At 39.7% G+C, this 25195-nt stretch overlaps 2 protein-coding genes and 1 long non-coding RNA gene across 10 annotated transcripts in view; 1 reads left to right on the forward strand and 2 right to left on the reverse strand.

The window, feature by feature from the left end:
- Positions 1-3385, reverse strand: part of nat16 (N-acetyltransferase 16) — a 40717-nt gene extending 37332 nt beyond the window's left edge. Inside the window, exon 1 of one of the 2 annotated variants that reach the window (XM_034856806.1) lies at positions 3141-3385. In XM_034856806.1, coding sequence (XP_034712697.1) covers positions 3141-3313 — 173 coding nt within the window. In that variant the 5' untranslated portion in view covers positions 3314-3385. The remainder of the gene's footprint in view (positions 1-3140) is intronic. The other variant, XM_034856807.1, reaches the window with a different exon arrangement.
- A 5005-nt stretch (positions 3386-8390) lies between these two features.
- Positions 8391-25195, forward strand: part of mtm1 (myotubularin 1) — a 32420-nt gene continuing 15615 nt past the window's right edge. For 4 of the 7 annotated variants that reach the window (XM_034856757.1, XM_034856758.1, XM_034856759.1 and 1 more), the window contains exons 1-5: positions 8391-8493; positions 20304-20385; positions 22787-22859; positions 24200-24294; positions 24536-24541. In XM_034856757.1, the coding sequence (XP_034712648.1) occupies positions 20329-20385; positions 22787-22859; positions 24200-24294; positions 24536-24541 (231 nt within the window). In that variant the 5' untranslated portion in view covers positions 8391-8493; positions 20304-20328. The remainder of the gene's footprint in view (positions 8494-20303; positions 20386-22786; positions 22860-24199; positions 24295-24535; positions 24542-25195) is intronic. The other 3 variants (XM_034856762.1, XM_034856763.1, XM_034856764.1) reach the window with 2 other exon arrangements.
- LOC117934886 overlaps positions 10872-25195 on the reverse strand; it is a 15978-nt gene continuing 1654 nt past the window's right edge. The window contains exon 3 of the long non-coding RNA XR_004654587.1: positions 10872-10882. This is a non-coding gene — a long non-coding RNA (uncharacterized LOC117934886). The remainder of the gene's footprint in view (positions 10883-25195) is intronic.

Genomic DNA, 25195 nt, shown 5'->3' on the forward strand with positions numbered 1-25195 from the left:
GGGGGGGTGGTCCGTGTACAGTAAAGCCAAAGAGTCTGTGTTACCTTATTAGATATCTATATGCATGGTCTTGCCTGTTATTTCTGACAATTTGATACATAAAAAGTATATTATTAACAAAACTGGTTAAACCATTTAAATAAAAATCCCTGAGAGAGAAAAAAAACTGAGATTGGCGCTCATATTCAAGATTATGTTCTAACATTGCTGACAGGAAGTGAAACAAGTTGCGAGGTCTTCAGGAATTCAGTGCAATGTAGCAAGTTTTAATTGTTCTTTAATGTCAGTTCATGTTTCAAGGCATCTGACCAGACTCTTTCAGAACAGCTGTTGTAAAACCCTTCCTAAAGAAACCCAGATTAGACTGTAATGCATTGACACACTTCAGGCCAACAGATATCCAACCTTCCATTCATTACAAAGATACTTTAAAAAAATACAGTTTACCTTCTGAAAGAAAGTAATATCCTGGAGGAATTTTAATCAGGCTTTACAAACCCACCTCAGCACTGGAATAACTAAATTAAACTGGCTACCTCAGAATAAATGTTGAGAAATTGTTATCGGGATAACATCGGGTTGTGCCCGACACAGATCAGACCCAAAAGGAGGTTACACCCGAGGAAAGATGTTCTGAGGTAGCTGAAGAATGCTTTTGTCAGTTAAATCAAGACTCGGGGTGAGTCTGTCTCCGTGTGGAAAAGTACTGGTACTGTTGTGTTTATGTGTGGTTAGCCGGTTTAACCGCATTAACGCAAATTGTGGGACTGTATTTGGTTGGCTGTATTGGTAGAATACTGAGACACAGCGCGGGACACAGAGCGGAACAGACATGTTCAGATCTGTGTCATGGCAGTAGTGACTAGAGAAAGATAGACATTTGGGAGGCCTGCTGAGTTGTAGCTGATGACTGTAGTGTGTTGGAGCAAAATACTTGTTTAGCCAATAACATTAGACACAGATTACACATTAACAGATCTCAGTACACATTTGAAAAATTACAAATCTGATTACGCACAGGCGTAGATTTTGGAGGTGATGCAGAGGCTGTAACCCCCCCCCTTCCATATTTAGAAGAGGTAGATTTGTCCCCCTCAAAACATATGTAAGACAACCCACTCCCCAAAAGAGGTACAAAAAAACAAATAACTTGTGCTCATGAAGCAGGAGCGTGAACAACAAAGATGTGATTTATGTGTATTTAAACTTTGGCCCTTCTCACTTTGAAAAGGTTTGATTATCTAACAGATTTGTTGTTGAGCTGAACACGAGTCCTAAAAAAAAATCATTGTGGTGTTTCGAATATGGTGACAGTTTTAAACAATACAGGAGAATAACAATTCCCTTTAAATAAGGACATTTGCACCATAAATTGATGCAGACACATTTACCAAAATACACAACATGAAGCGAAAAGAGCACTCAAAAAAGGGCCCCCCCCCCCCCCCCTTGATATTGAAACAATTATGTGAATACGCACAAACAGACTGAGACACAAGTACAGATGCACAACGCTCCACATACATTTGCAAATACAATAATGGCCTCATACCGGCATACCGGCATACACACGCCATCTCACTCACTCCCTCCCTCTTCCTCTCCTTGTTACTACTCCTTGAACTGATCATCCAGTGTCTTCCTTTTCCTGATTTGTTTTTTTCTGTGACCAAAAGCAACCCTGGGCATGTTTTGCATCTTCAGCGTAGAGGATCGGGATGGTTTTTTTGAGCAACTTGCGTAATACAGTATCTGCTGCCTTTATGTTTGACACGCTCACCCGAGCAGCTTCTGTGGCACAGCAGCCTTCAGTGGTGCTTGTTGTGATGTCTGACCAATCAGACGCACACACTGTAGAGGGAATTATTTTCACCGGATATTATGACCGGAGAGATTTAAATATGTGGGACTTTAAACCAAAAACAAGAGTAATTACAGGATAACGGAGTATTAGTGGAGAGTGCACTCAAGGCAAAAATACTAACCTAACCTACTATACTATAGTACTAAGGTTAGTATTAACTAACCTACTTAAGACCTAAGTTTTGGTCTTAAAAATTCAAATCTCTGCCGCTGATGGCCACTGATTTAACCTAATTTTAAATTTTTTTTCTTTATTTTGTATTATCACTATATTTCAGTGGTTTTTACAGTCCATCTTGTGTCATGCATTCTTAGGTCTGATTTAACCTAGTTTTAACATTTTTTTCTTTATTTTGTATTATCACTATATTTCAGTGGTTTTTACAGTCCATCTTGTGTCATGCATTCTACGTAGTCTTTCTTCATCCTATTTCATGTTGTTCTTAGGTGTCTTATTTCCATTACTGCTATTCTATGCCTGTTTTATTTCTACATTGATTCCCTGTTTTACATGTTATGCCGTGTGTGCTGCATTTTTTAATGAATAGGGGCCACACAGTTGAAGTTACAAAACCCGGTTTGGTTACTTCAAGTGCGTAATCCTAAAGCAGGACAAAAGATGCTTTTTTTTTTAGCGTTGTAGTCTACTAGTGTTAGGCGTTATGTGAAAGCATTTGCATTTTGATGTACAGTAACCTACGTCATGCATGTTCTCAATTCCTCAAGTTGGAGCCTATAGCAGGAGCAGCTCAGCGGACAGAAAGGATGAATGGGACTAAATTGAATATGACAATAATGACCCCAATGCCTTGTTATAAGACATTAAGTGTTCAGTGGCAGCCACAGGAGCAAACTGCCTCATAGAGTAAACATAATGATGCTAATATTTTTTAAGATTTAAGCTACATGGTCAGCAGTGGTGTTCGTCGTCATACCACCGTTCATAACCGAGCACACACGTTATGAAAATAGCCTAAATGCTCCCACAAGGTCACTATGCTGTCATCACCGAGCCTAAATCTCGTTTTATACAAACATTATGTAACACAATTTGAGATTAACATCAAACAATAGCATAAACCCCGATACGTCACAATGTACCCAGCGGGCCTACTAAGCACCAGTGAACACCGCACGCGCTCCATAGCCCATATAGAGATGCTGTAGCCTATGCTGGTAATTTTCCTTCACGCAACCTATAGGACAGGACCGAGCCAACCGTTATCTAACCGGCAGCCTGCTTTTTTTCCCCCAGCCGTCTGCTCTGCGGGTCTTACCGCGGGTGATGGCCGGCCGAGGTGTCCTTGGTGTCGTTGGTCGGAGGAGACAGGATGGCAGACGAGACGACGGTATCACGGCTGATGCACGAGCTGCACAGTTCCGGTGATGAATGAAAGACAGGCAACCCGGCTTGCTCGGTGATACACTGAAGACTCGACACGATCCACATGCCCCGCCTTTCCCAGTTCCCTACGTCAAGCCCCCGTACTCAATTCAGTGGAGCGGCTCAGCATGACCGCAGCCCTCCCCCTCTCTGCTATCGGGGTTTGCGTGCGTGCGTGCGTCCAGGCGTGCGTGCGTGTGTGTGTGTGTGTGTGTGTGTGTGTGTGTGTGTGTGTGTGTGTGTGTGTGTCCTTATCAAAGGAACGTGCAGAGACTTCCAAGGAGCACAAGCAGTTGGGTAGCACACCTCTATTTTCCGGTACCTTTGCGTTCAAGTGTTTATTTAAGTGGATAAAAATGGAATCAGAACTACAAAAAAAGAACTAAATGATAAAACACTTCGAGCCTGCTAGAAATAACATCCTGTTTATACATCAGTATGAATTAACCAAAACAGGAATGGCCCCTTGTTCCGACCTAAATTACAAAAATTTTATTTGCTGCACCTTTAGAAAAAATGTCCCTTTTTTTGGGATCAATAAATATCTATCTATCTAAACATATCTATCTATCTATCTATCTATCTATCTATCTATCTATCTTACCTCCAAAGCAGTTGATTCTGATGATTATAATGTTAGAAGTTATGGAATTAGGGATGTTATTCTCAAATGATTTGTTAGCTACAATTGACAGAGAGCAATTTGTCTGAGCTTCTTCACTCAGTGCCACAAGGATCTATTCTTGGCCCACTGCTTTTTTTTGTTTTTTCAAAGTCAATGGCTTGCCTGGCTAAAGTTTGTTTTTCTAAGGGTCTTTCTGTAGTGCCAAGAACCAAAAGTGGCTGTTGGTATGCCGTTACGCGGTGCTACAGTGGCTTATTCCACTGTACCACCAGTGGCATATCATCAGACACTTTTTGATCTTGGTTTCACTCAGTTGTTTGCTGATAATACAAATCCAGCTTCACATGAATATTTTATATATACATGTATTCTGACATGCAGAATGGAGTTTGTCTTGATAATAATGTATAGTTCTGCAAGGGAAATCATAATTTACACTCTGTTACACCCAGGCCTGAATTACACATGCACCTATACATGCATCATACTTTGGTCCGAACGGGGGGTTGAACCAGCAACCCTCCAGTTCCTAATCCAACTCCCTGCTGACTGAGCAACTGCCACCCCCAGTAGTTAAAATACAAAGGAGAAAAACTCAGCTAATTATAAAGCGCAGTGAAAGAATGGATCTACATTTGATAGAAAAGATGAAAACAGACGAAATCACGTACAACTTCAAACGTTTTGAATTAAATACATTGAATGGTTACAAGAAGGACTCAAGGTGATTGAAAAAGGAACTGTTTGTATGCATGTGTATATACCTGTAACTAAGTATGTATTCATGTATGTGTACATATATGAATAACTGACAAAGTAAATAGTTTCTACACAACCAAAGTGGAAAAGTAGGAAAATTGGGTAGGACCAGAAAAGTTTTTTTTTACTTCTTCCCACTACTTTTTGAACATAGAAATCCTTCTTTGAATCATTTACAATTTACAATATATACTCAAAATAAACAATTTTGAAAGATAGGTTAGCTGAGGATTTTTTCTTATGTTGCTATTCTTGCTTGTACTGAAATGTAAATGTTTTTATTTAACTTTAATATTTTATTTTTATTGTTAACATGTATAAAATAAACCTAAAGCTATAGTGCATAGTTTCTTTCTCCCCCATAAGGAATTCTTAGTAATGACAACAACACTGTTAGCGCATCCCCATGATACAAGCCTTCCATGCCTACCTCTGGTCACCTTTGGTTGTTTTGTTAATAAATCACTTATATCTGCATTTGGGTCCAAACCTCGCTAATTCCGTGACAGGATGCCCACCAGTGGAACCTTGTGTGAGGTAATGCATCAACAGGGCGATATGTCCCCATTTATGCGATCAATGCCTCTGCACAGGTCCAAACTGCTGATGGGACCACAGTCACATTGATTTAAAAAAGTAATTTAGTTCATGTGTTCTCTCTCAGTTGCCATCTGGCTTTGACCTCCTGGGTCAGAAACAGTCATTCCAAAACTCTCGGACATTATGCCCTGTTTATTTCTGTGTGTGCCCTTTCTTTTTCTATGTTTTTAATATTAATATTTATTGTGGACATTATTGTGTGATCGAATCACATTTAGCTTGTATAGTATGTGTCTTAACCTCTAGGCCACAGGACACCCGCTCATCGAGATCTGACATAATTGTATATAAAGAGGTATTTTTCAAAAGAGCTCCAAAGGGAACAGAAAGGTGCCGCCTTTCTATTAGAAACAAATATTGTCTGTTGTTAAAAATTTCCTCCAAATCTGAAGCCGCTATTGGGTTTGAACACTTACCATAATGAATGAATTAATGAATGAATGACTGAATGATCAAGAAACCACAAATTTATCTAGATGCAGCATGCCTACACCCTTTTTAAACAATACACAGAGCAGCTTTCACACAAAAAAGGTTCAGTGTCAGCAACACAATTCACAAATCACTGACAAAAACATTTCATAATGAAGAACCCAGAGTAAATTCCATCTTGCCTTTTGAGACAAAGTTAACTTAAGCACGTCAAAATCAGACAATCAGTCCGATTATTGGTCACCTGTACCGTTGACTGTAAAATGAATGGACAGAGCATGTGTGACATCACCCATTGGTTAGTGGAGGTCTGCTACGAGTCGTCGAGTTTGCCGTCAAGGGCGCAGCCATCCTGGTTGCGGATGTCAGGATTTTAGACAAGACAGAGGAGTAAGGGAGGAGCTGCTATTACTCTACGCTGTGTTACACACTTTCACTGGAAATCATATCATAGTCACGCCCTAAAAACACCCCCTGCTTTAAAATCAATGAGACCATGTTTCAAAAAGTGAACATCATTCTGTAATGCAGAATACTTAAAACTACTGACTGAGACCACAAACTCATTTTTAAAATATTTACTGGGGTGAGAAGTGGATCACTTTTTCATAGACTTCTACAGAAACAGACCACCTATTGCAACCACATGTGTCCCCCCCTGCTGGAATTCAGACATAATGCAGGTTCAAGGCACAGATTTGCAGCATTTTGCTGAACCGGATGCTCTGTCCATTGATATCCAGTCTATGAACGGTACTCCAGTGTATTTCAGGGCTTGGTTCAATTCATGGAAAATTGACATTCCTAAATTATTTGAATCAATTCAGTTTACTTATGAAAGGAGACAGTGCAAATTATTAAAACACATGATTTCCTATTGGTTCAAAAAGTCAAAATTAGCCCTCCTCTCGATGTTAAAAAAAAGCTTTTTAAAATACAAATAAAACTAAAAGGAAGACAACACAAGGGAAACTTAGCACAAAAAAATCACAGAAACAGAAAACAACACAACAACACACAACGCAGAACTTAGCAGAAGACAATCATCGTAGAATGTACGGCATAAAAGAAAATGGGAGTCATGCTCTCCCATTCTCCCAAATCACACAGCTCACTGTTTTTGTATGATGTATTTATTTTGGAAATCTGCCAACTTCAACGGCCGGATAAGAAATACCAGTTCAACAACAAAGTCCTTGATTTTGGCTTTGACAGGAAGACACTTTCAAATGTTGTCAACAATTCATTGGACTCTATTTTAATCGATTCCTTATGAAGCACACTGCAATCTAAAGGTCCCATCTGCCAAAACACAGACTGGACTTGAGAATGAAATGTATAAATATATAGTTACATAGTTCACTTGGCAACTTTGGGGTCACTTACAAGAGTGTGAAAAAGACTACAAACATTCATCTGTGCTCTGTTGTCCTCTACTGTTACAAGTAAGAACTGCAGTTGGGAGTGCAGAAGCATCGCATCTCTGATGTTGTTGATATACAATTATGATATTGCCCTGAAATAAAGTCAGTTCTGCTCACATCCCATCAACATTTCCCCAAACACATCAAGGCCGGGGCTAGAAAAAGTTATACACAAACTTTGCATTCCCCTTTACTCAGTGGTGTAGTCTAACGTCTTGTAGTGGGTATACTGAACTGAATATGGGCCAGGATGGGGGGCCATATCATAGTAATTTTGAGCATCAAAGACTTCATTTCCTGCATTCTGACACACTTTAATGCACAAATTTACGCTGAAAATACCTTTAATTAGCCTATGTGGCAAAAAAAATAACAGATGACAATTCAAAATATATCAAAATAATAATGCACAGTATGTTGTTGCATGTCATTGCGCATTTTTAAGTTGGTATATGGAAATCCTGGAGCTTTCTTTGTGGGTATGCTGTGTGTACCTGCATATCACACAGAGTACACCACTGCCTTTACTTTTCATGTCAACAAAGACAAAGAATTTTTCAAAAAGAGATAAAGCATTACCGGACATAGTTGGGGAAACAGTGTCCAAGCCCAAAAAAAGTCAAGCTCACAGTAGTATGGCGCACTGTCACTGCAAAAACATAAATAAAAAATTATATTTCTTCAATTTCACAATTACAATTTTGACCAAATTTGTGATAATAGAGTGGGACAGTTCTCTTTAGACTGTAATAGTTTGTCCAATTTAAATAGAAAGTGATGCTTTTTTCTCTCACTTAAATAGATCCTCTTCAACCACCAAAACACCTACTCGTTGACTTAATTTAAAAACAAGTTAAATCTCTAACTTCCTGTTTAAGTGGGACACTTTAAATGGGACTATAGCATTAAAACAGATCGTGCATTTGAACAAACAATGCACAATATTGGAGGTTGGAGAATGGAAAACACTTACTTTTAATAACTCTTACTACTTAGTAAACACTTACTAATTACTTTTAGTGCTTCTTTTTTTAGTGTTTCATTAAACCCTTCTAGCCCCTAATATCTTTGTTGTCAACAAAACGTCAACAGAAGTATTTGGTGTCATTAATTCCAATTGTCTATTTCTTTATTGTTTTAATCTAAATATACGTCGAACCTACTTGCGGCACTGACGAAATTGTCACTTAAAACTGATTCATAACATGGATGCATTAGGTTATTCCATAAATGGGAATATGGCAACCCATTTAAAAACTACCTTTCCCTGCACTCTTAGCAAGCTCACAATTTGACAACCAGCCAATCCCCGCCATGACAGACCGGCACGTGACGTAGGGTAAGTTCCTGCTGTGGCTTAAGGGAAACATATCGACATTCAGCCACGGGAGAATCGCACTTTGCGGGTAAGTTAAGACATTTGGCCACACTGAGGCCACCAGAGTCCATATTATGCGTTCTTCGGAAGGGTTTGCCAGAGGTTGCTGTGCACTGTGGTTCAGAAATAGCCTGAATTTCGGATGGAACAAGCTGTCGCACCGTCCAAGGGCCTTCGCTATTTCCTGGTGCTGGTCTCCACAGTTGTGTCTATTGGAATGGCCAAGTTGGAAAAGTTCAGTTTAGTTTTTTTTGGTAGAGCTTTGTTCTTCTCCACTCCGCTTTAGAACTGTTCTGGGTGCTCAAATGTAGCCATGAGCGTTAGCCGGTTCTGACGCCGACTGCATTCTTGACAGTGAAAAAGACTGAAAGCCACCCTTTGGCTGTATATTCTTAGCTTGAAGCTGGGTGTCAACACACCGCAAACAGCTCCTTTGCTGTCAGGATTTGTTAGTCCGTGGATAATGCTAGCTAACGGTAGGCTACTATCCTGAGTTACACTGTAGGCTACCACACGCATTTTTAAAAGCATTTAACACAAACGCATGTATTGAACTTCAACTCATCGCTCGTTATTTTGTGACGTTATCATTTTATCTCGTTGTGCTCTTAAATAAACCAAGTATTCGCAGCTATAGTCCGTGTTGTCGAAGTGAAAGTGTTTCTGCATTGTTGTGTGATTTATATCGCCATTAGTCGCCCAGCTACTGATGTACAGGTCACCAGGTGAGAAGCAGCTCCGGTGCTCTAGTTGGTTATGGGTTTACCAGCCTTGGGCGCTTGTTCCAATGTACTTGAATAAGGGGAATATACCTGTAAATACATATTAATGAGCGGCCATAGCCCTTGAAGGTGTTTCTGTTTGAAGCCTGTCATTGTGAGTATGTGCAAACTCAGCTGCTGGCTCGGCTTACTGCACCAGCTCCTGGAGCCAGATCAGTCGGCATCAGCATGGCTAATATTATTGACGGCAAGGGTGTAGGTTTTGTTTAAACGGGGCCCAAACTTTTTCTAAGGTCCAAATGTTTTGACAGTGGGGCGTGGGGTCCTCCCTTAGAAAATGTTGAGCGTCAAGCACTTATTTTCCTGATTTGTGGTATATTTGTATGCAGCAATTCATGCTTTATTTATCTAAAGTTAATTATTGATAATAATTAGGTTAGATTTACCTCTTTTGGGGGTGTCTTTTCTATTTTTCGAGGGGGACAAATCTACTTCAAAATGTTGGGGGTTCGTGGACAAATCTCCTACATAACCACCCCACTCCAAAAAACTACACCTCTGATTGACACATTTTATTTTGCCACAGATCAGTATGGCTCTATTGTATATGTTTGATAAGTGTTCATTTTGCCCCATACATTATTTTTTTTTTTCCCCCAAGTCTTTTGACAATTTTTATTTTTTTGTAACATTTTGTCAACTAAATACATTTTTCACATTTTTCATGTATTTTTGATTGCAAGATTTTTGGCTCTGCATCAGATGCCGTCTTTGATGTTTAGTTACTGTGGCTACGGTGTTCTTCTCTTTTGTTTAGTAGAAAAGACACTATTCACTGTTGTATTAATCACTTTCCTGAGTAAATCCAATTGTTATTACGTGATACTCTATTTAGTCAGGACACAACCTAAAAGTATCAAGCAAGTACAGCAACGTCATCAAATATACTGAGCCTTTCGATGGCAAATAAAAGCGCTTGTGGTGGACTAAACTGACCCGGAACATTTGCCCCATAGGGTTACTTTGCAGTCCAGTTTGTGGCTGCCGGTTACAGCGGTCACTCTTAATACTGGGCCATTTTCAAAGATTGTTGTTCCTATCAGTCCAGAAAATATCAGTCCAGGTTGAAGGAAAAAAAAAAGAAACGGTAGTTACCCTTTTAACAAGCTTGGATGGTAAAGATGAGACATAGAGGCTGGCCATGGAGAGCATTTAAAGGCCTGAGAGGAAAGTAATTTTTTTGGAGAGAGGTTTTCATTTCTATTGAAAGGGTTTACAAATGTAAGCATTCATATGACATGCTAAATGCAGCCTGAGTAAATGACGCTCTTTCCATTTTCCATTTCTCGTTATTTCAGTCCCATGGAAAGTTTCCACCTTGAATATTCTCTGAATTTTGCAATAGATGTACCTGGCTTCCTTATAATAGATGCTAGCCAGACATGTATTATTGCAGCTTCCTGTGCTCTCCACAGAGCAGCTGTTGATTCAGAAACTGGATACACTCACCTGTTGTACACTGAGCACTGGAATACTGTTCACTGTCTGGGTTCAGCCCGAGAGAAGCAGCCCAAAGACGGGATAACATAAACATAGAAAATATACCTTTTCATCTCGAGAAAGATGGCTGACAGCCAACAATGATTCTGCACTTATCTCTACAACAATGTAATTAAACTTAAACTTAGATTATTACTAACGTGATATTAAAAACAAACTTATAATGTCTGTAAACTGGTCTATATGTGCTCGTGGTTTGTTGAGACATTCTGTTGCCCCGTTGTTATTTTTCTTCCAACGACCACGAAGGTTGGCTACTAAAAAAGCCGTAGAAACAGTAATTATCTCATTTATGTCTCTCTCATTATCGTTTTGTCTTTAGCTGACACTAATTTAATTTTAATTTACATATTTAATTAACATGACTACATGCAGTCTAAAAATAGCCAAACTATTATTTAAATCACGAAATAGTCTAATTTATTTAAAAAGATTGATTCTCCAGTAAGCGCATCTGTAAGCCTGCGTTTTGCGGTAAAATAGACCTGGCGCGTATCTTTAGCGGCGCGGAGAGAGAGGTGTTTCACAGTCACTTCTTGGACGGGCTGTGGTGCGGGTGGTGGAAGATCGAGCATTGACTTGAATGGGAGTGATTGCTCGTGGGGGGTCCCCCTGCCTCTGGAGTGCAGCGCAGACGCGTCAGGTGAAAATAGAGGTTAGACTGGCCAGTAGGGTTGGACATGAATATTTGAATCTGCAGATATCCCAGTGTTTCCTTTTAGGAATTTTTTTTTTAGCAGTGGGGGCCGGTCTGTGCAAACAACAAACCACCTCTCCCGACCCAACGTTGAGGTTGTGCGCTAGTTTGAGTTGTAGTTCCGTAATGGCGGAGGAGAAAGATGCAAGCAAAGCCGTTCGGTCCGTTGTGGCAACGCTGGGAATATCCAAAAGTTAAAGCTCGAGCAAGAGCAGTCTTTGCTGAATTTTGTTGGTGGTCATGATGTTGTGGCCCTCCTCCCCGGGGGGTTCGGGAGAAGTTAGATTTTCTCGCTTGCTTGCTCGCTCAGTCAGTGGTGAAGGAGTTGGCTAAGCAAACGCTAGTAATGCTAAGGCGACGTCATGACCAAACGTTAGCGATTGGATATGGCAGATCCCGAGTGGCTCTGGGCAGATCCAATAGTTTTAAACTTCAACAGAGTACCTGCCTTCAAGGAAGTTAACATTTGTAAACGGAGCGTGGACAGACTCTCTGTACACATGAAATGTACCAGAGTCTGGTCAGATCAGGCTAAGATTTTCAGTTGTGATTGAACTGTATTTTTTGAGGCACTAAAAGGGACTTAACATCCACAACATGTATATAAAATAATTATTCCAAGAAATTCTTCATAGGGAAACCAAAACCCAAATGAATAGGACTGTATTTTAAACTTCACTGTAGCTGATTCTGGTTTCCAACGTTGCCCCAAGTGTGTCTGTTAAAATACAAACCGAGACAACTTCTGTCTTTTGATGCTCCAACATGTGTGGAAGACAACAGGAAGTGACACTCCCACCGCAACACAACCCTGCGCCGATCACTTTGGTTAGGTCTGAATGGGATTGGTTCGAATAGTTGCTATTGATTTAGTAAGGAGGCTTTGAAGCACCAAAAATGGTAATCCTGACAGCCCTACTGCCCAGAATCTAAAATCCAACTGAAATGAATAAATTCAAGTGTCCATTTTTTGTGATTTTTATTTTTGGTTTATATGGTAGCAAGCCTTAGCATTTTTTTGACGGAATACCAGAATATAACTTTTACTTTTGGCCCTTAACAATATTGAGGTTCATTAAGAAGCTCTGAAATAACCTAAGCTATAGGAAGCTGTTCTACGGTGGTCTCATTTCCCATGAAACCTCCGTTAACTCAACTATAATTAGTTTGCATAGGTTTTTAACTCTTCAAACTGCACCCTGCTGCCACACACTTTTACAGAATGAGGAAACATTCATTTTTCAAGTTTCATGTACTTAATTATTGTGAGTATTGATGCAGCTATCTGCTACAGTAACGCAAGACTAGATTATTTGATGTTTAAACGTGCACTCAGTTCATCAGGTCTCTCATCATGTCTGCTGTCCACCAAAGTTCAACATCCACCCTTTATTAGTGAAACCTTGTACTGTCACCAACCCCAAACCGCTCTGTCAGCAGCAAAAAACTGTTATAGAATGGACTGGACATAAATGTAAAAAGTGTAAAGTACTTTGCTTAAGTACAAATCTGAAGGACTTGAGTCCTTTCTTCTGATGTAACTTTCTACTTCTACTTGACTACATTTCAGAGAGAAATGTTGTACTTTTTACTCTACTACATTCACGTGACTCCTTTAGTTACTAGGTACTTTACACATTAAGACTTTGCACACAAAACACATTGTTTATAAAATACAATGTTTTTTATTATACATTGCACTACCCAACAATATACTGTATAATATACTAAATCTAAAATGATAAACAATATACTATATCTGAAATGATACACTTTTTGTTTGAAATATATAAGGATAGTTTTACTTAGAGTACTTTTATCTTACGGTTTCACTTCCTTCCTTACTTTCTCTTTGACCATACTCCATATAACTCCCTCTCTCTGAGTCACCAACAAAAGCAGATTCTCAGATTCCCTCCCTCCCTCCCTCCCTCGTCCCTACCCTCCTAAATCTCTCATGATCAGGCATAACAGGTTGACAGGACTGGCAGGTATCACCGGATCTCTAAACAACCTGGAATAAACTCACTTTAGCATTTGAGTCGAATTAAAAAAAATATAAAAGTATAAAGCAGGGTGGCAAGTGTCAAATGAATAGATGACGTTGAGTTGCATTTTTGGAAACGTCAGATCCAGTGTTTTTGGAACTTGATCCATGATAGGGACTAATGAGGTTTTTCCAATCCATAATGGGGGAGATTGATGCTCCGGGCACGGCCATTAACAACCATGGACAGTCAAGCCGTGCTTATACAGTGCAAGTATATTATTACTATAATAATATTTGATGTTATATTACCATTTCCCATACATAGGCTTTACTTGGGCGCACTGCCCAAGTAGATTAAGAACCGTCAAGGTAGATTACATTTTTTCCCAGTTAACAGTGGATTTTGCACACAGATGGGTGGCTTCCAGCCCCTCCCCCTTGTGAAGTCGCGCTCCCGTGCCTGACAGCATCACCGCTTTACTTCAGGCTCAGAGGCTATAGTTAAGTTTAATTGTATAGCCCCTTCACAGATAAAAATCACTGCTTCACAATAAAATATGATCAAATACAACAAATTAAAATGCAAGTATGTTTAAATAAAAAATAGAAAACACAACGAACAACCATAAAAAACCCTCAACTAATTAGAAGCCTGCTTGAACAGCAGAATCTTCAATTGCTTTTTAAAAGATTCAACAGAGTCACACAGCTTAGAGAGTGAGGCAAGACATTCCACAGCCTAGGAGCCACTGCTCGGAATGATCGATCCCCTCTAGTTTTAAAATGAGTGCGGGGACCACTAAAAGCCTCTGACTTAATGACCTCAGACTATGGGTGGGAGTATGAAGCTGTATCAAGTCAAAGATGTGTGGAGGAACTTGACCATACAGCTCTAAAAGTAAGGACCAGGATTTTTAATTTAGTTCTATAATGGACTGGTAACCAGTAAAGTGCTGCTAAAACAGCCGTGATGTGTGCTCTTCTGTTAATGTGCTGCCTTATGTGCGGGATTTGACTTTCAGGGGCGATAATTAAGGTTTCTGTTTTTTAGAAACAAAAAGTTGTAATATGTAATCAACGTAGAATGCTTTTTACGGAAACCAGACTGGCCTTTGTCAAACAACTGTCTGGGAAAAGAGTGAGTTGCTCTGCTATAACTTTATAAAGTTTAGATATTGGCCTGTAGTTCTTAGGTTGAAGTGGATCCAACCAGGTTTTTTAAGTATAGGCTTAACGGCATGTTTATATATTTAAAAAAACAACAACAAAAAAAAAACTAGGAAGCACGCCAGTTAAAAGTGAAGTAATAAGCATCTCAAAAATACAGGGGCCAATGGAGTCAAAAGCTTTGACAAATAGCACAGTATGGACAACATGGTGAGAAGGTGAGGGGTTCAAAGTATGTAGCAGAGAGGTGGTATCAAGTAATGTCACAGGTTTGAAAGTGGACCAAGAATGAGCGGGAGACAAGGCACATGCCGAATTCTGAGAAAGTGATGGTGAGATGTTTGCCCTAACATCTGATCTTATTTACAAAGAAGTGGAGGAATTCATTACAATCAGATTTAAATGACACAGTAGCTTGAGGGCCAGAAGGAGATACTAATGCATTAATGGTGTCAAACGATGACGCCTGCTGGGCCATGAGAACGGTAAATGAACCCACTGTTAAAAGCGTTAAAAGAACCTACTTTGAGCATCTGTGATTCAAAAGAGGAGAAACGTTCAGACTTTATGGCTCTACATGGGAATCTGTCACGATGCACAACAGCAAGCCCACTTTAGTGGCGCCCCGGTAACAGAGTAGCCTACAGGACAGACCTCATTTAAGTGAACAAACTCATTATCCTTTTGCAACGTTTCTGTAAGGAAGATAAAATCCACATTCTCACTGGTAAAAAGCACAATAAGAATAAAACTTTTGTTAGAAATGGGACGAGCATTGAGCAGGGCAAACCGCAGTGATGAACAGCTGATTGTGACGGAACTGAACGCAAAAAGCTGACATGGCCATGCGATCTCCAGCTGCAGCTAGCGGTCAGCTGGTGGTCAGGCAGCCCAGCAACCATCAACAGCGGCAAGGCCACGTTCCCATCAACACATCGCTGGGTCAGAGACACCAGTCCAACGGGCAGAAACATCCACGGCACTGCAGCTGGGGAGTAATTCCACCCGCATCCTGGAGGGAAACCGCCTGCAACCTCCGGGCCGTTCGCCGCCGTAAGACCAGAGCACCCTCGTCCAGGGAGATCGCCTCATCTGGACCTGAGCGCCAGCTCTGCTGCCCCTTCTCTTTGGTCTCTTCTTTGGATTAACAGGGCCCCTGGACGTAAACAGGAGCCGGTACTCCGGTGAAGAAGGAGGACACATGAGGGGGTATGGAAAAGTTTGTCTGAAACTTTCCCAGCTATCCAAGAGTCCTTCCATAAAACTCTGATGTCCAATAATAAGTCAGAGTAGCAGTTACACACTTGTTAGACGATAGGGTGGATATGACAACAGATAGGACAAGTACAAACATGGAAATCTGACGCATATCTTTATAATGGAGCAAACTACTAACGGAGCTAATCGTAGCTAATTTAGACATCTGTTCTCCCTCTTTGTGCCTTAATCCATTTACTGAGCCCGAATAAACCCCGAGATTTAATTACGTTAGCTGTAAACGTTTTAAAATACAACTCAGAGTTGTTTAAATGACAGAAAGCTTCAGATGAGATCTTGATGAACATGTAAAGTAGCCTACAAAACAGTGTGTTTACAATCCCCAAAAAGTAGTTTAAAATACACAAAAAACTAATAATGAGCTAACAAAAAAAAAAAACTTTAGATAGCCTTAGTCTTCTAAGATTTAACAGGAATAAGGAGGAGACAGTGTTGAGATTTTTAATAAGGTTAAGTTACATATAATCGCTTATGTGGGCTCTGGGTAATCAGGTATTTTATCTGCTAAACCAGAACGACAAACCAACCAGACTTAATTGACTAAGCACATCATGGCTACACTTCATCTGTATCTTTATCATCTTTCAGTCTGATAAAATGTCCTGAGGGTAGAACTGTTTGATGGCAATAGTCATTTTTATGTTCATGTGTTATAACCTTATCTGGGTCACATTACAGTGATATAACCCAAATATGTATCCTGGGATTCATTTAAGACTTGTTTCTGTTTGAAAAAGTAATGGATGAATAAATATAATATTTGATGGAAAGACTATTGAAGTTTTAGTTGCAATTATTTCTGTGACAAATAATTGTACAGCAACATATGGAATTGTTACAGCTTTGAGTGAAAGTGTTTTTTGCCTCTCCACAACACAGCAAGGTTGAGGTGTGCTAGTCAAAAAACCACAGTAAGAGGGTGCAGCTCTTCAGATCACTGTGGCAAGTCCTCCCTGCACTATTTCAAGCTAATCTACTGTCCAAATGGCACAGAATATGTCCATATCTTGTTGGTTGGCCCTGTTTTAAAAAAAGTTTTATTGAAAGACAAAAAAAGCTCTCCTAACTTGGCAAGTCCACCACAAATTTAAGCCGCTGAGGATTCGGCTAAGGGAAGGAAACCAGCACGGGTTGGCCGGGGTCTGCTCAAGCAGGACCACAGCAGCGCTGGCCAATAAATGGCTAACCCCAGCAGTCATGGAAACACGTCATCATGGCTTGGCATAGCACGGGGCAGACGGCTTAACCCTGACCCCCTGACCCTTAAAAACCATGTAATACTTAGAATAGCCCGGCCTGTGCTGCTTCTTTATTTTTATTTTTCTTACATCTGACTCTTGTTGGACCCCCAACTTAATGAAATCAGCTAAGTTGCTGGAGTACCTCAATATAAGCAGTGTGGCGAACTCTGAAAAAATCAATACAGATAGTTTCCGTAGTAATAATGTATACTGAGAAGTGTATCTCTTTAGATTAAACAAAGTTTCCTTTTGGGGACCTCATGAAATTGGAAAAGATATTGTAGTTGGAAAAAAGCTAATAAATTGCAATATATTGTAGAATATTGCAATATATTTAAAATTGCAATAATGTATGGTGATATTTTATTGTGAGTCTTCTGCTGATTCCAACCTTACTTGATTCTATCTGTGATAATATTAAAAGCAAAGTTGCTCCATTGCTTTGTATATGTTGATCTGTGCTCTGTAAAACTGGTCAATTTACTGTGAATTAAAGCTTGACCAGTGTATCCGACTAGCATTAGCTTAATATCATATCAGTATCAGCGTATATGTTGGCCCACAGGCTGGTTTGCAGTCTTTAAGAAAACAGTGTCACCATTACAGTGTGTCCACACAGTGTGTTTCATGCTCACTACATGTTTTGGCCACAGATGTTCAAGGGCAGGCGTTCTACATCCCTTTATGGCAAACTGTGGGAAGGAGAATACGCTACGTTCAGCTTTTATAAATCTGAATGCGTAGGAATATGTGTGACTTTAGTTTAGTTTATAATGTTGTAGTCCTCCTTAATTAACTGTACAGTAAAAGGAGCAGCTTTAGCCTCTATGGCTAATTTCCAGCTGTAGTCCCCTGCCAGCTGACAATAGGTATCCTAAAATACAATAGTTAACGTATTAAAATGGGTTACATTAAATCTATAATAGCAGGCCCAAGCAAAAAGGGTTAAAACAAACAAAGAAGGGGCACACAAACAAACAAGCACAGGTAATGGCAATGGCATTAAAACAGACCATGCAGTGAAGACAATACGAAGGAGACAAGAGAAAGGAGAAGAGTCCCAGGGGCCACTTTGAAAGCACATACAAGATATAACGGAGGCAGACAGCAGAGAGGGAGCGACGGCAACAATGACTGACACATCAAACACACATCACAGACAGAAACAATGAGTGCAGTCATAGGTATTGAACAGCCATGTTTGAAGTTGTGTTGTAAAGGTGGAGTATGCAGGCATAATGTTTGCTAGTAGTGGGCAAAGAATATTCTTGTATGGAATTGGGTCACTTTATGCGGTGCTTCTAGTGATCTGACTGCTGTTGTTACGTTGAGATTTGAAATGTATTTTTTTTATTTATTTTTTTTTTTTTTTAATGCATCTGGCCCCTGGAGTTGGTTAAACATATAGCATAGCTTAGCACCCTAGTAGCCCCTTTTACATGTGAGCCAGCCACAATGTCCAATAAATCAAACCTAAAGTTAGCTAGCTAACCTGCTTCTCTCACTTTATGACACAGGGCTCTGGTTCCCGTCAGGTTTTCCTGAATAATTCTGGGTAGTGCCCTACAATGGTAGTGATGGTACCATGATACATTTCTCAAAAGATGGTAAAATCCGTTTTTAGAGGTGTTGCTATGACTACAGTTGAGTTATATTTGAGTGACAGCTGAGCTCCAGCGTTACCGTCCCCCAATACACTTAACACCTGCTACTCCCCTTACCTTTACCAACTGTTGTGTGTACATTTGAAAGCTGTAATGCAATATCCAAAAGGGCTAGTTAGTTAATTATTGATGACACATATGCTAGTAATGGCATGCGTGGGCTCATTGGTGCTCAAACCGTTTTCAAACTGAGTCAGCTTGGTGATGCTGATCCCTCTTGTAAAAATACTTCTTGCACATCTTCAGTGATGTTTCTGGAATCATCCAGTCCATGACTCCTCACTCGGAGCACAGTGGACATGCTGGGGAATCTGCTTGGCCCAATGTTTGTTGGTTTGATGGCCTTGGAAGCCCACTTTACACAAAATTAAAATTAGATGCACTTAAATGCACTTTTGCTTACCTCAGATTTTGACTGTTTAACAATGATGCCTTATTTCTGACCTCCCTTAAAGTTATTACAAATTTAACATTTTTTTCCATACAAATGTGTGTACAAACGATTTACTTGAGAGCACAAATGGGTAACTTCAGAGCATAATTCATTCATTTGTGAGTGGAATTTTCTCTTCTCTCCATGTCACCCCATAACGTCACTTGGGCCGACAGGAAATGTATAATCCTACATAATACAGTGCTTAGTATAAGTGAATACACCCAGGTTAAAGTTGACTAAAAAGAGGAATAACAAATCGTATTTTGGAAATTGATCTTAATGCCTTAATTAAAAAAATGAGATAAAATCCAACCTTTAATGACACCAATTTGTTTTGTGAATAAATAATGAATAGTAAATAAATAAATGTTATTCCTTAAAATACAGGGGGCATGAGTATACACACCACTATGTTAAATTCCCACAAAGGCAGGCATATTTTTATTTTTAAAGGCCAGTTCTTTCATGGAACCAGGTTATCATGCATTCTAATAGCTGGTTTGATTTGCATTGAGAGAACATCTTATGGAAAGTACCCATGCCGATCTCGGGGGATGGAGAAGAGTATGTGATGATGGGGGGGGCTATTTTAATTCCAAAGGCCAAAGGAACTTTACCAGGATGCATGGCATCTCTCTGAAAACACACTGTACATCTTGTAAATTAATCAAACACATTTATTCACAAGTTAAATACATTTCAATTAGGGTTGCAGAATTTGATTAAAACGTCTACTTGATTGATTATCAAGAAAATGCACTAAAAATACTGACATTTTGAAATGTTTCTCAAGTTGAATGTACAAAGTTTAACAAGCAAAAAAAATGCAATAACAAAACATCCTTATAACAAAAACTTATTTTACAAAATGAGATAACTCATAAATCCGAGATAGGGATATCTAGGGTGTTCCAAATGTATACATTTGGTTGGGGGAAGTTCCCTTTATCTGACATTCCCTAAACAAGGAGTTCTTTTAATGAACACTATGGAACGCAACACAGCTATGGTCTGATGTTCTACTGACAGAAAAATGAGAGCCCTGCTTTGACACCACTAACAGTCCATGTCTCTTGTCCCCAGCCTGTGGAAGCTCCCTCCCTGAGCGATGGCCTCACCAGTCTCAGTCTACAACTCCAACGCCCTGGACACACACATCTCCAGTGTGAGTGGACTTGTGTGTGTGTTTGCTGTATGTCTGTCTGCTGCGTCTGCAGTGGGGCAGTGCACCTGCGCCAGCTAGGTAGTAGGGGTGTAAATCACATGTTTTATCACGGTACAATATTATATCAAGTCTTTGGACCACAAAACAATATTTACTGATATCACAAAGTCTGCAACGCTACGATTTTGATTCATTTTAGGGGCCTGCGACCGAGACGAGAAGATACATACGCCCATTTGTCATAATCCGTTACATTTATATATATATTTACCACTTCATAACAAAGCTCTTCCAGACATTTTAATTAAAAAAAACTACCTTTTTTTTTTTAATGAAAATTAATAAATATATAGTGGGAATTTCAAAATAAAGGCGCACATAGAATCGTTGAGGATTGAATCTATCCAGATTGATGTATCGGTACACACCATCTGGTTAATGTTGAAACATACATGTGTGCTGTCTGAGGACGTTTTCTGGTGAAATCACTCAAACCACTGCTGACGTGCAGGTTGCAGTTGCACTGGCACTACGTGTTAAAGATGCTCACACAGTTGACTTTTTGAAATCTAGATTAAAAACCCACCTCTACTCATTATACCACAGCCAACCTTTCTGCGTCCTTCACCAACCAACCTTCTTCACTTATTGTCCTATGTTGCTGGTTTTGTATTGTTTACTCTGTTACTTTGGTGTTCCTTTACTTGTACAGTGAACCGAGACAGTTTTTAATGACGATTTTACGATTAATACTTTTTACATGGTGAGAAGCCTGTGAGGGATCAGATCCTGCGGGTCCGCATTGCAGAAAAATGCAGTGCTTTTCAATTTGGACATATGTCATCCACAATGTCTCAAACCAAATGTAAAGAACATGACTGCGATGGATTAGTCCCACTTTGAAACTGCCAAAAAAATGAACTCAGCCATTTTCTTTATGTTACGTTGATGTAGATGATGTGGTCAGTCAGAGGGTTTCCCCAATTTTCATTAACCAGCTGGATGGAAAAGTTTCAAACTCACTGTTGTTTGCAACAAGGTAGTTTTCTGGTCAAGTAATTTCTATTTAGAAGTTAAAAATGACGGCGCCTGGGTAGCTCACCTGATAGAGCGAGCGCCCATATAAAGAGGCTTAGCCCTTGATGCAGCGGCCCCAGGTTCAACTCCAACCAGCGGCCCTTTGCTGCATGTCATTCGCCCCCTCGCTCCCCTTTAAAATCTCAGCTGTCCCGCTGGAAATAAAGGCCTAAAATGCCCCAAAAAAATCTTTAAAAAAAGAATTTTAAAATTGTATCCTTCACACACACCTTGAAGTTGATCATAAGCTGGCACTGATAAAAAATAATAAATTAATAAATAAAATAAAGAAATCTAGAAACGTATTTTCTTTGTGGTCCTTGTTAATTAAAATGTAACGAATAAAGACTTTATTGAACGCCAAGTGCGCACTGAATGGAACTGTGCAGAATAATAATAGACTCATCAAAATATCAATAGTAAGGCTCTGAAAGGAAGAAAAGAAATGCTTCATTAGCTAAAATTCCAAATAAGGATAAATGGCAGCAGTGTGGAATTTAGTTGCTAAGCTCTTTAAATCCCCCGTGTCCCAGCTTGTCAGTTCACCATCTTAAAAAGGAAAAGTGCTGTGTTTATGATGTCTCGTCTCACTGGCCACACTAAAACTGGCAAAAGCTAACTTCCTCTTTCTCTCCCCTTTCCCCTTTTGTGGTTATTTCACTGAAAAATCAAAAAGCACTAAATTATGTATTAATTGTCCAACTTTATTGTTAATATATTAATTGTCCAAATGTCCATTTGTAGTGCACATTTAAAAAACAGTAGTTTACAAAGTGCTTAAGACAAGAGACTTTATTAATCCCACGCTGAGGAAATCCTCTTGTTATAGCAGCTCAAACCAATTAACACAAATAGACATGGGAAAAAAAGGTATCATAAGACATAGAAAAAGTAGAATAAGAGTTATACTAATAACAGTATCATGCACACTATAAGCACCCTTATGATAAACAGACAGGTAAAACATATGTATAGAGATGAGTAGTGTGTGGATGAATAGAAATGGCATATTGCATAGTAGGAGGTGACAGAGTAATAAATACGTACTGTTGCATAATGCAGAATTTTTTTTTTTTTTTAAAGTGGAAATACAGCACATACAAATCAACACACATATCCATGAATTCTCAACATTGTAATAGTGAAAAAGAAAGGATAGGGCAGCTCTAAAGGAAAGAAAAAAAAATACCCAAAATGACAATGAAAAAGATGATTAAAAAGACGGCATCACATAAACTCAAGTCTATTTAAAGAAGTGATTTAAAAGAAGTCTAATAGATGATTTGTTTTTCATGTCGTGTTGTTTCGTGTGTTTTCCTTGTAGACCTCCAGAGAGTCCCTGAAGATGGAGTTGTTGGCGGATGTGTCTCTGCTGCCAGGGGAGGAAAGAATTATCGGTGAGTAGCTCAGTCCGTCCCACTCTTCTGTCTGGGGAGCTGCTTCTGTACCTCGGAGAACAGTGCTCCTGTATTTCAGGATCTTGCGTCTGAAACCGTCTGAGGGTCTAGAAGGTCAACTTTATTTGAGGGGCGACTGGGCGTGCAGCGGGTATGAACACATCAAAGACAGCGTGCATCGGTGGGACTAGAGAAAAACTTAAAAACTGGAACACAACCATTACACTGTGAGAATTATTTGGGATCAACAATATAATTGTCTCTTTAAGTCCAATTTTTAAAAATGTGTATTTATGTATTAATTTTGCAAACAAATTAAAGTTTGGAATGAATCCCAGGATACATCTTTTGGTTATATTACTGTAATGTGACCCAGATAATGTAGTGATACAAGTACACAGCATATTTATTATCATAAAACATTGTATTTTTAATACTCTCATAACACTTAGAACCTTAGCTAATGTTAGCATGTTAAAAAAACAACTTTTAATAATCGTTACAGGCCTATTGGTGGGTGTATTTTTTCACTTGGGAAAGAGCGATGCTAGCTGTTGCCACCTGCTTTCAGCATTTATGCTAAACTAGGCTACCCACAGCCTGTGTCCAACTCAGTATTGACACTTAACATGAGAGTGGTATCAATTTTGATATTCAACCAACTATCTGCAAGAAAACAAATGACTTAATTGGACTTATTTGTGGCGATTGTCACCCGGTTCCTAGATCAGACTAATGAAGTGAGTACAATGCTGTTGTTATGGATCTGAATAGTGGCCAAAACTACAGTTGGACATCATTAAATGCTGATGCACTTGAGACATTTGGCTGCAAAAGGTTTTTATTATTATGGAAAAATGTGTGGTGCGGTCGTCTCTGAGGATCTTTCTCTGGACAGTTGGGTTTGTTCACTCTATCCAAGACGCAGAAAAATGCTCTACAGAGTACAGTTTGATGAATAACTGATGACAGCATATCTGGCGTGTCAGTTATTTACGACTCAGCCGGCCAATATTCTCTGCATCCGAGCCCAACAGTGATTCCATCAGTTGACATGTGATTTAGATGCCAGTTACTGAGCGGGTCTCATTAAACACTCGGAGTAGATGGTATTTATAGCCTACCTTTGCTGCACGGCTCCCTTCTATTCTCTCTTTCTGCTTCCTCTTCTCTGCCTGTGTCCTTGTTTCTTCCATTACAGTACTCACTGCTTACCAACATATCATGGTGTTTGAACCAGAGTACCAATGTAAAAAAAATAACCGATTCTCTCATATCTGATGTTACAGAAGGTGCGTGAAGCAAATCCATAAACTGTGTTCCTATTTATCTGTTTTCAGATAAAGAAACCATGTACATCTGCCCCTTCAATGGAGCTGTTAAAGGCAAAGTGTTGATCACCAACTACAGACTATACTTCAAGAGCTCAGATGCTGTAAGTCTCATTGTGGGTTTGGGTGTGGGGCCATCAACCGGTCTACCAGCAGTGAGGTTAAAGAACCCCATCTCTCTGTGAGCTGCTTGTGGTTACTGTTTCGGTCTGTTATTACAGACCTAAGCCCCATTCGGACATGATTAACATTACAGGGGGAGCTGAGGGATGCAATGCTCACTGTTCTCTTCAGTAACCGAACCCATCGTTCCGGAAGGCATTTTAACCTTCGTGGAAAGTACAGGATGTGGTCTGACAAAGCCAACAAGCCTCCCCACGGGGGCGTGGGAGAGTTGGAGGGGAGGCGCGAGGCAAAGATACGGCACAAGAATCACACACCTCTGGGTTATAACTCAAAGTCAAAACGCACAGATATGAAACAAGTTTTGAAATCATTTAGTGTGACTTGCACTTCCAGAGGACATCATTTTATACGTCCGTCAATAAACATCCAGACATTCTCTCAGAAAGTTGAGCAAAAAGACGCCTTAGTGCTTGCCTGATAATCATCAGGTTTTTAATCCTACAATGTCACGCAGCATTCTTCAGTAATTGCATGCCGTTTTGCAACACCGCAATCCAGTAGAGACCTAATTTATTGATTTGATATTTAAATATTGATCCAGCTGACTTCGATGTGCTACCAGTGTGGTACCAGTACAAACATCTGTCGATTTAGCTGCTAAATGTTCCACTATGTTCACCAGCTAGCCTCTAACTGTGTCTGCCTGCTGTTAGCTGCTGAGCAGGACCAGTAGTGCACGGTGGCTTCATCAGAGCCTTTTCTCTGGAGCCGGCGTCCTGCTGCTCTTGAAAAAAAGGCTGATAAGAGCGGTGAGACTGAATCAAAACCGTGAGCAGAAAACCACTACAAAGCTCTGCCTCTCTTTTTTTCTCAGCCTCT

The sequence above is a fragment of the Etheostoma cragini genome, chromosome 19 (assembly GCF_013103735.1).
Source record: "Etheostoma cragini isolate CJK2018 chromosome 19, CSU_Ecrag_1.0, whole genome shotgun sequence".
Lineage (NCBI taxonomy): Eukaryota > Metazoa > Chordata > Actinopteri > Perciformes > Percidae > Etheostoma > Etheostoma cragini.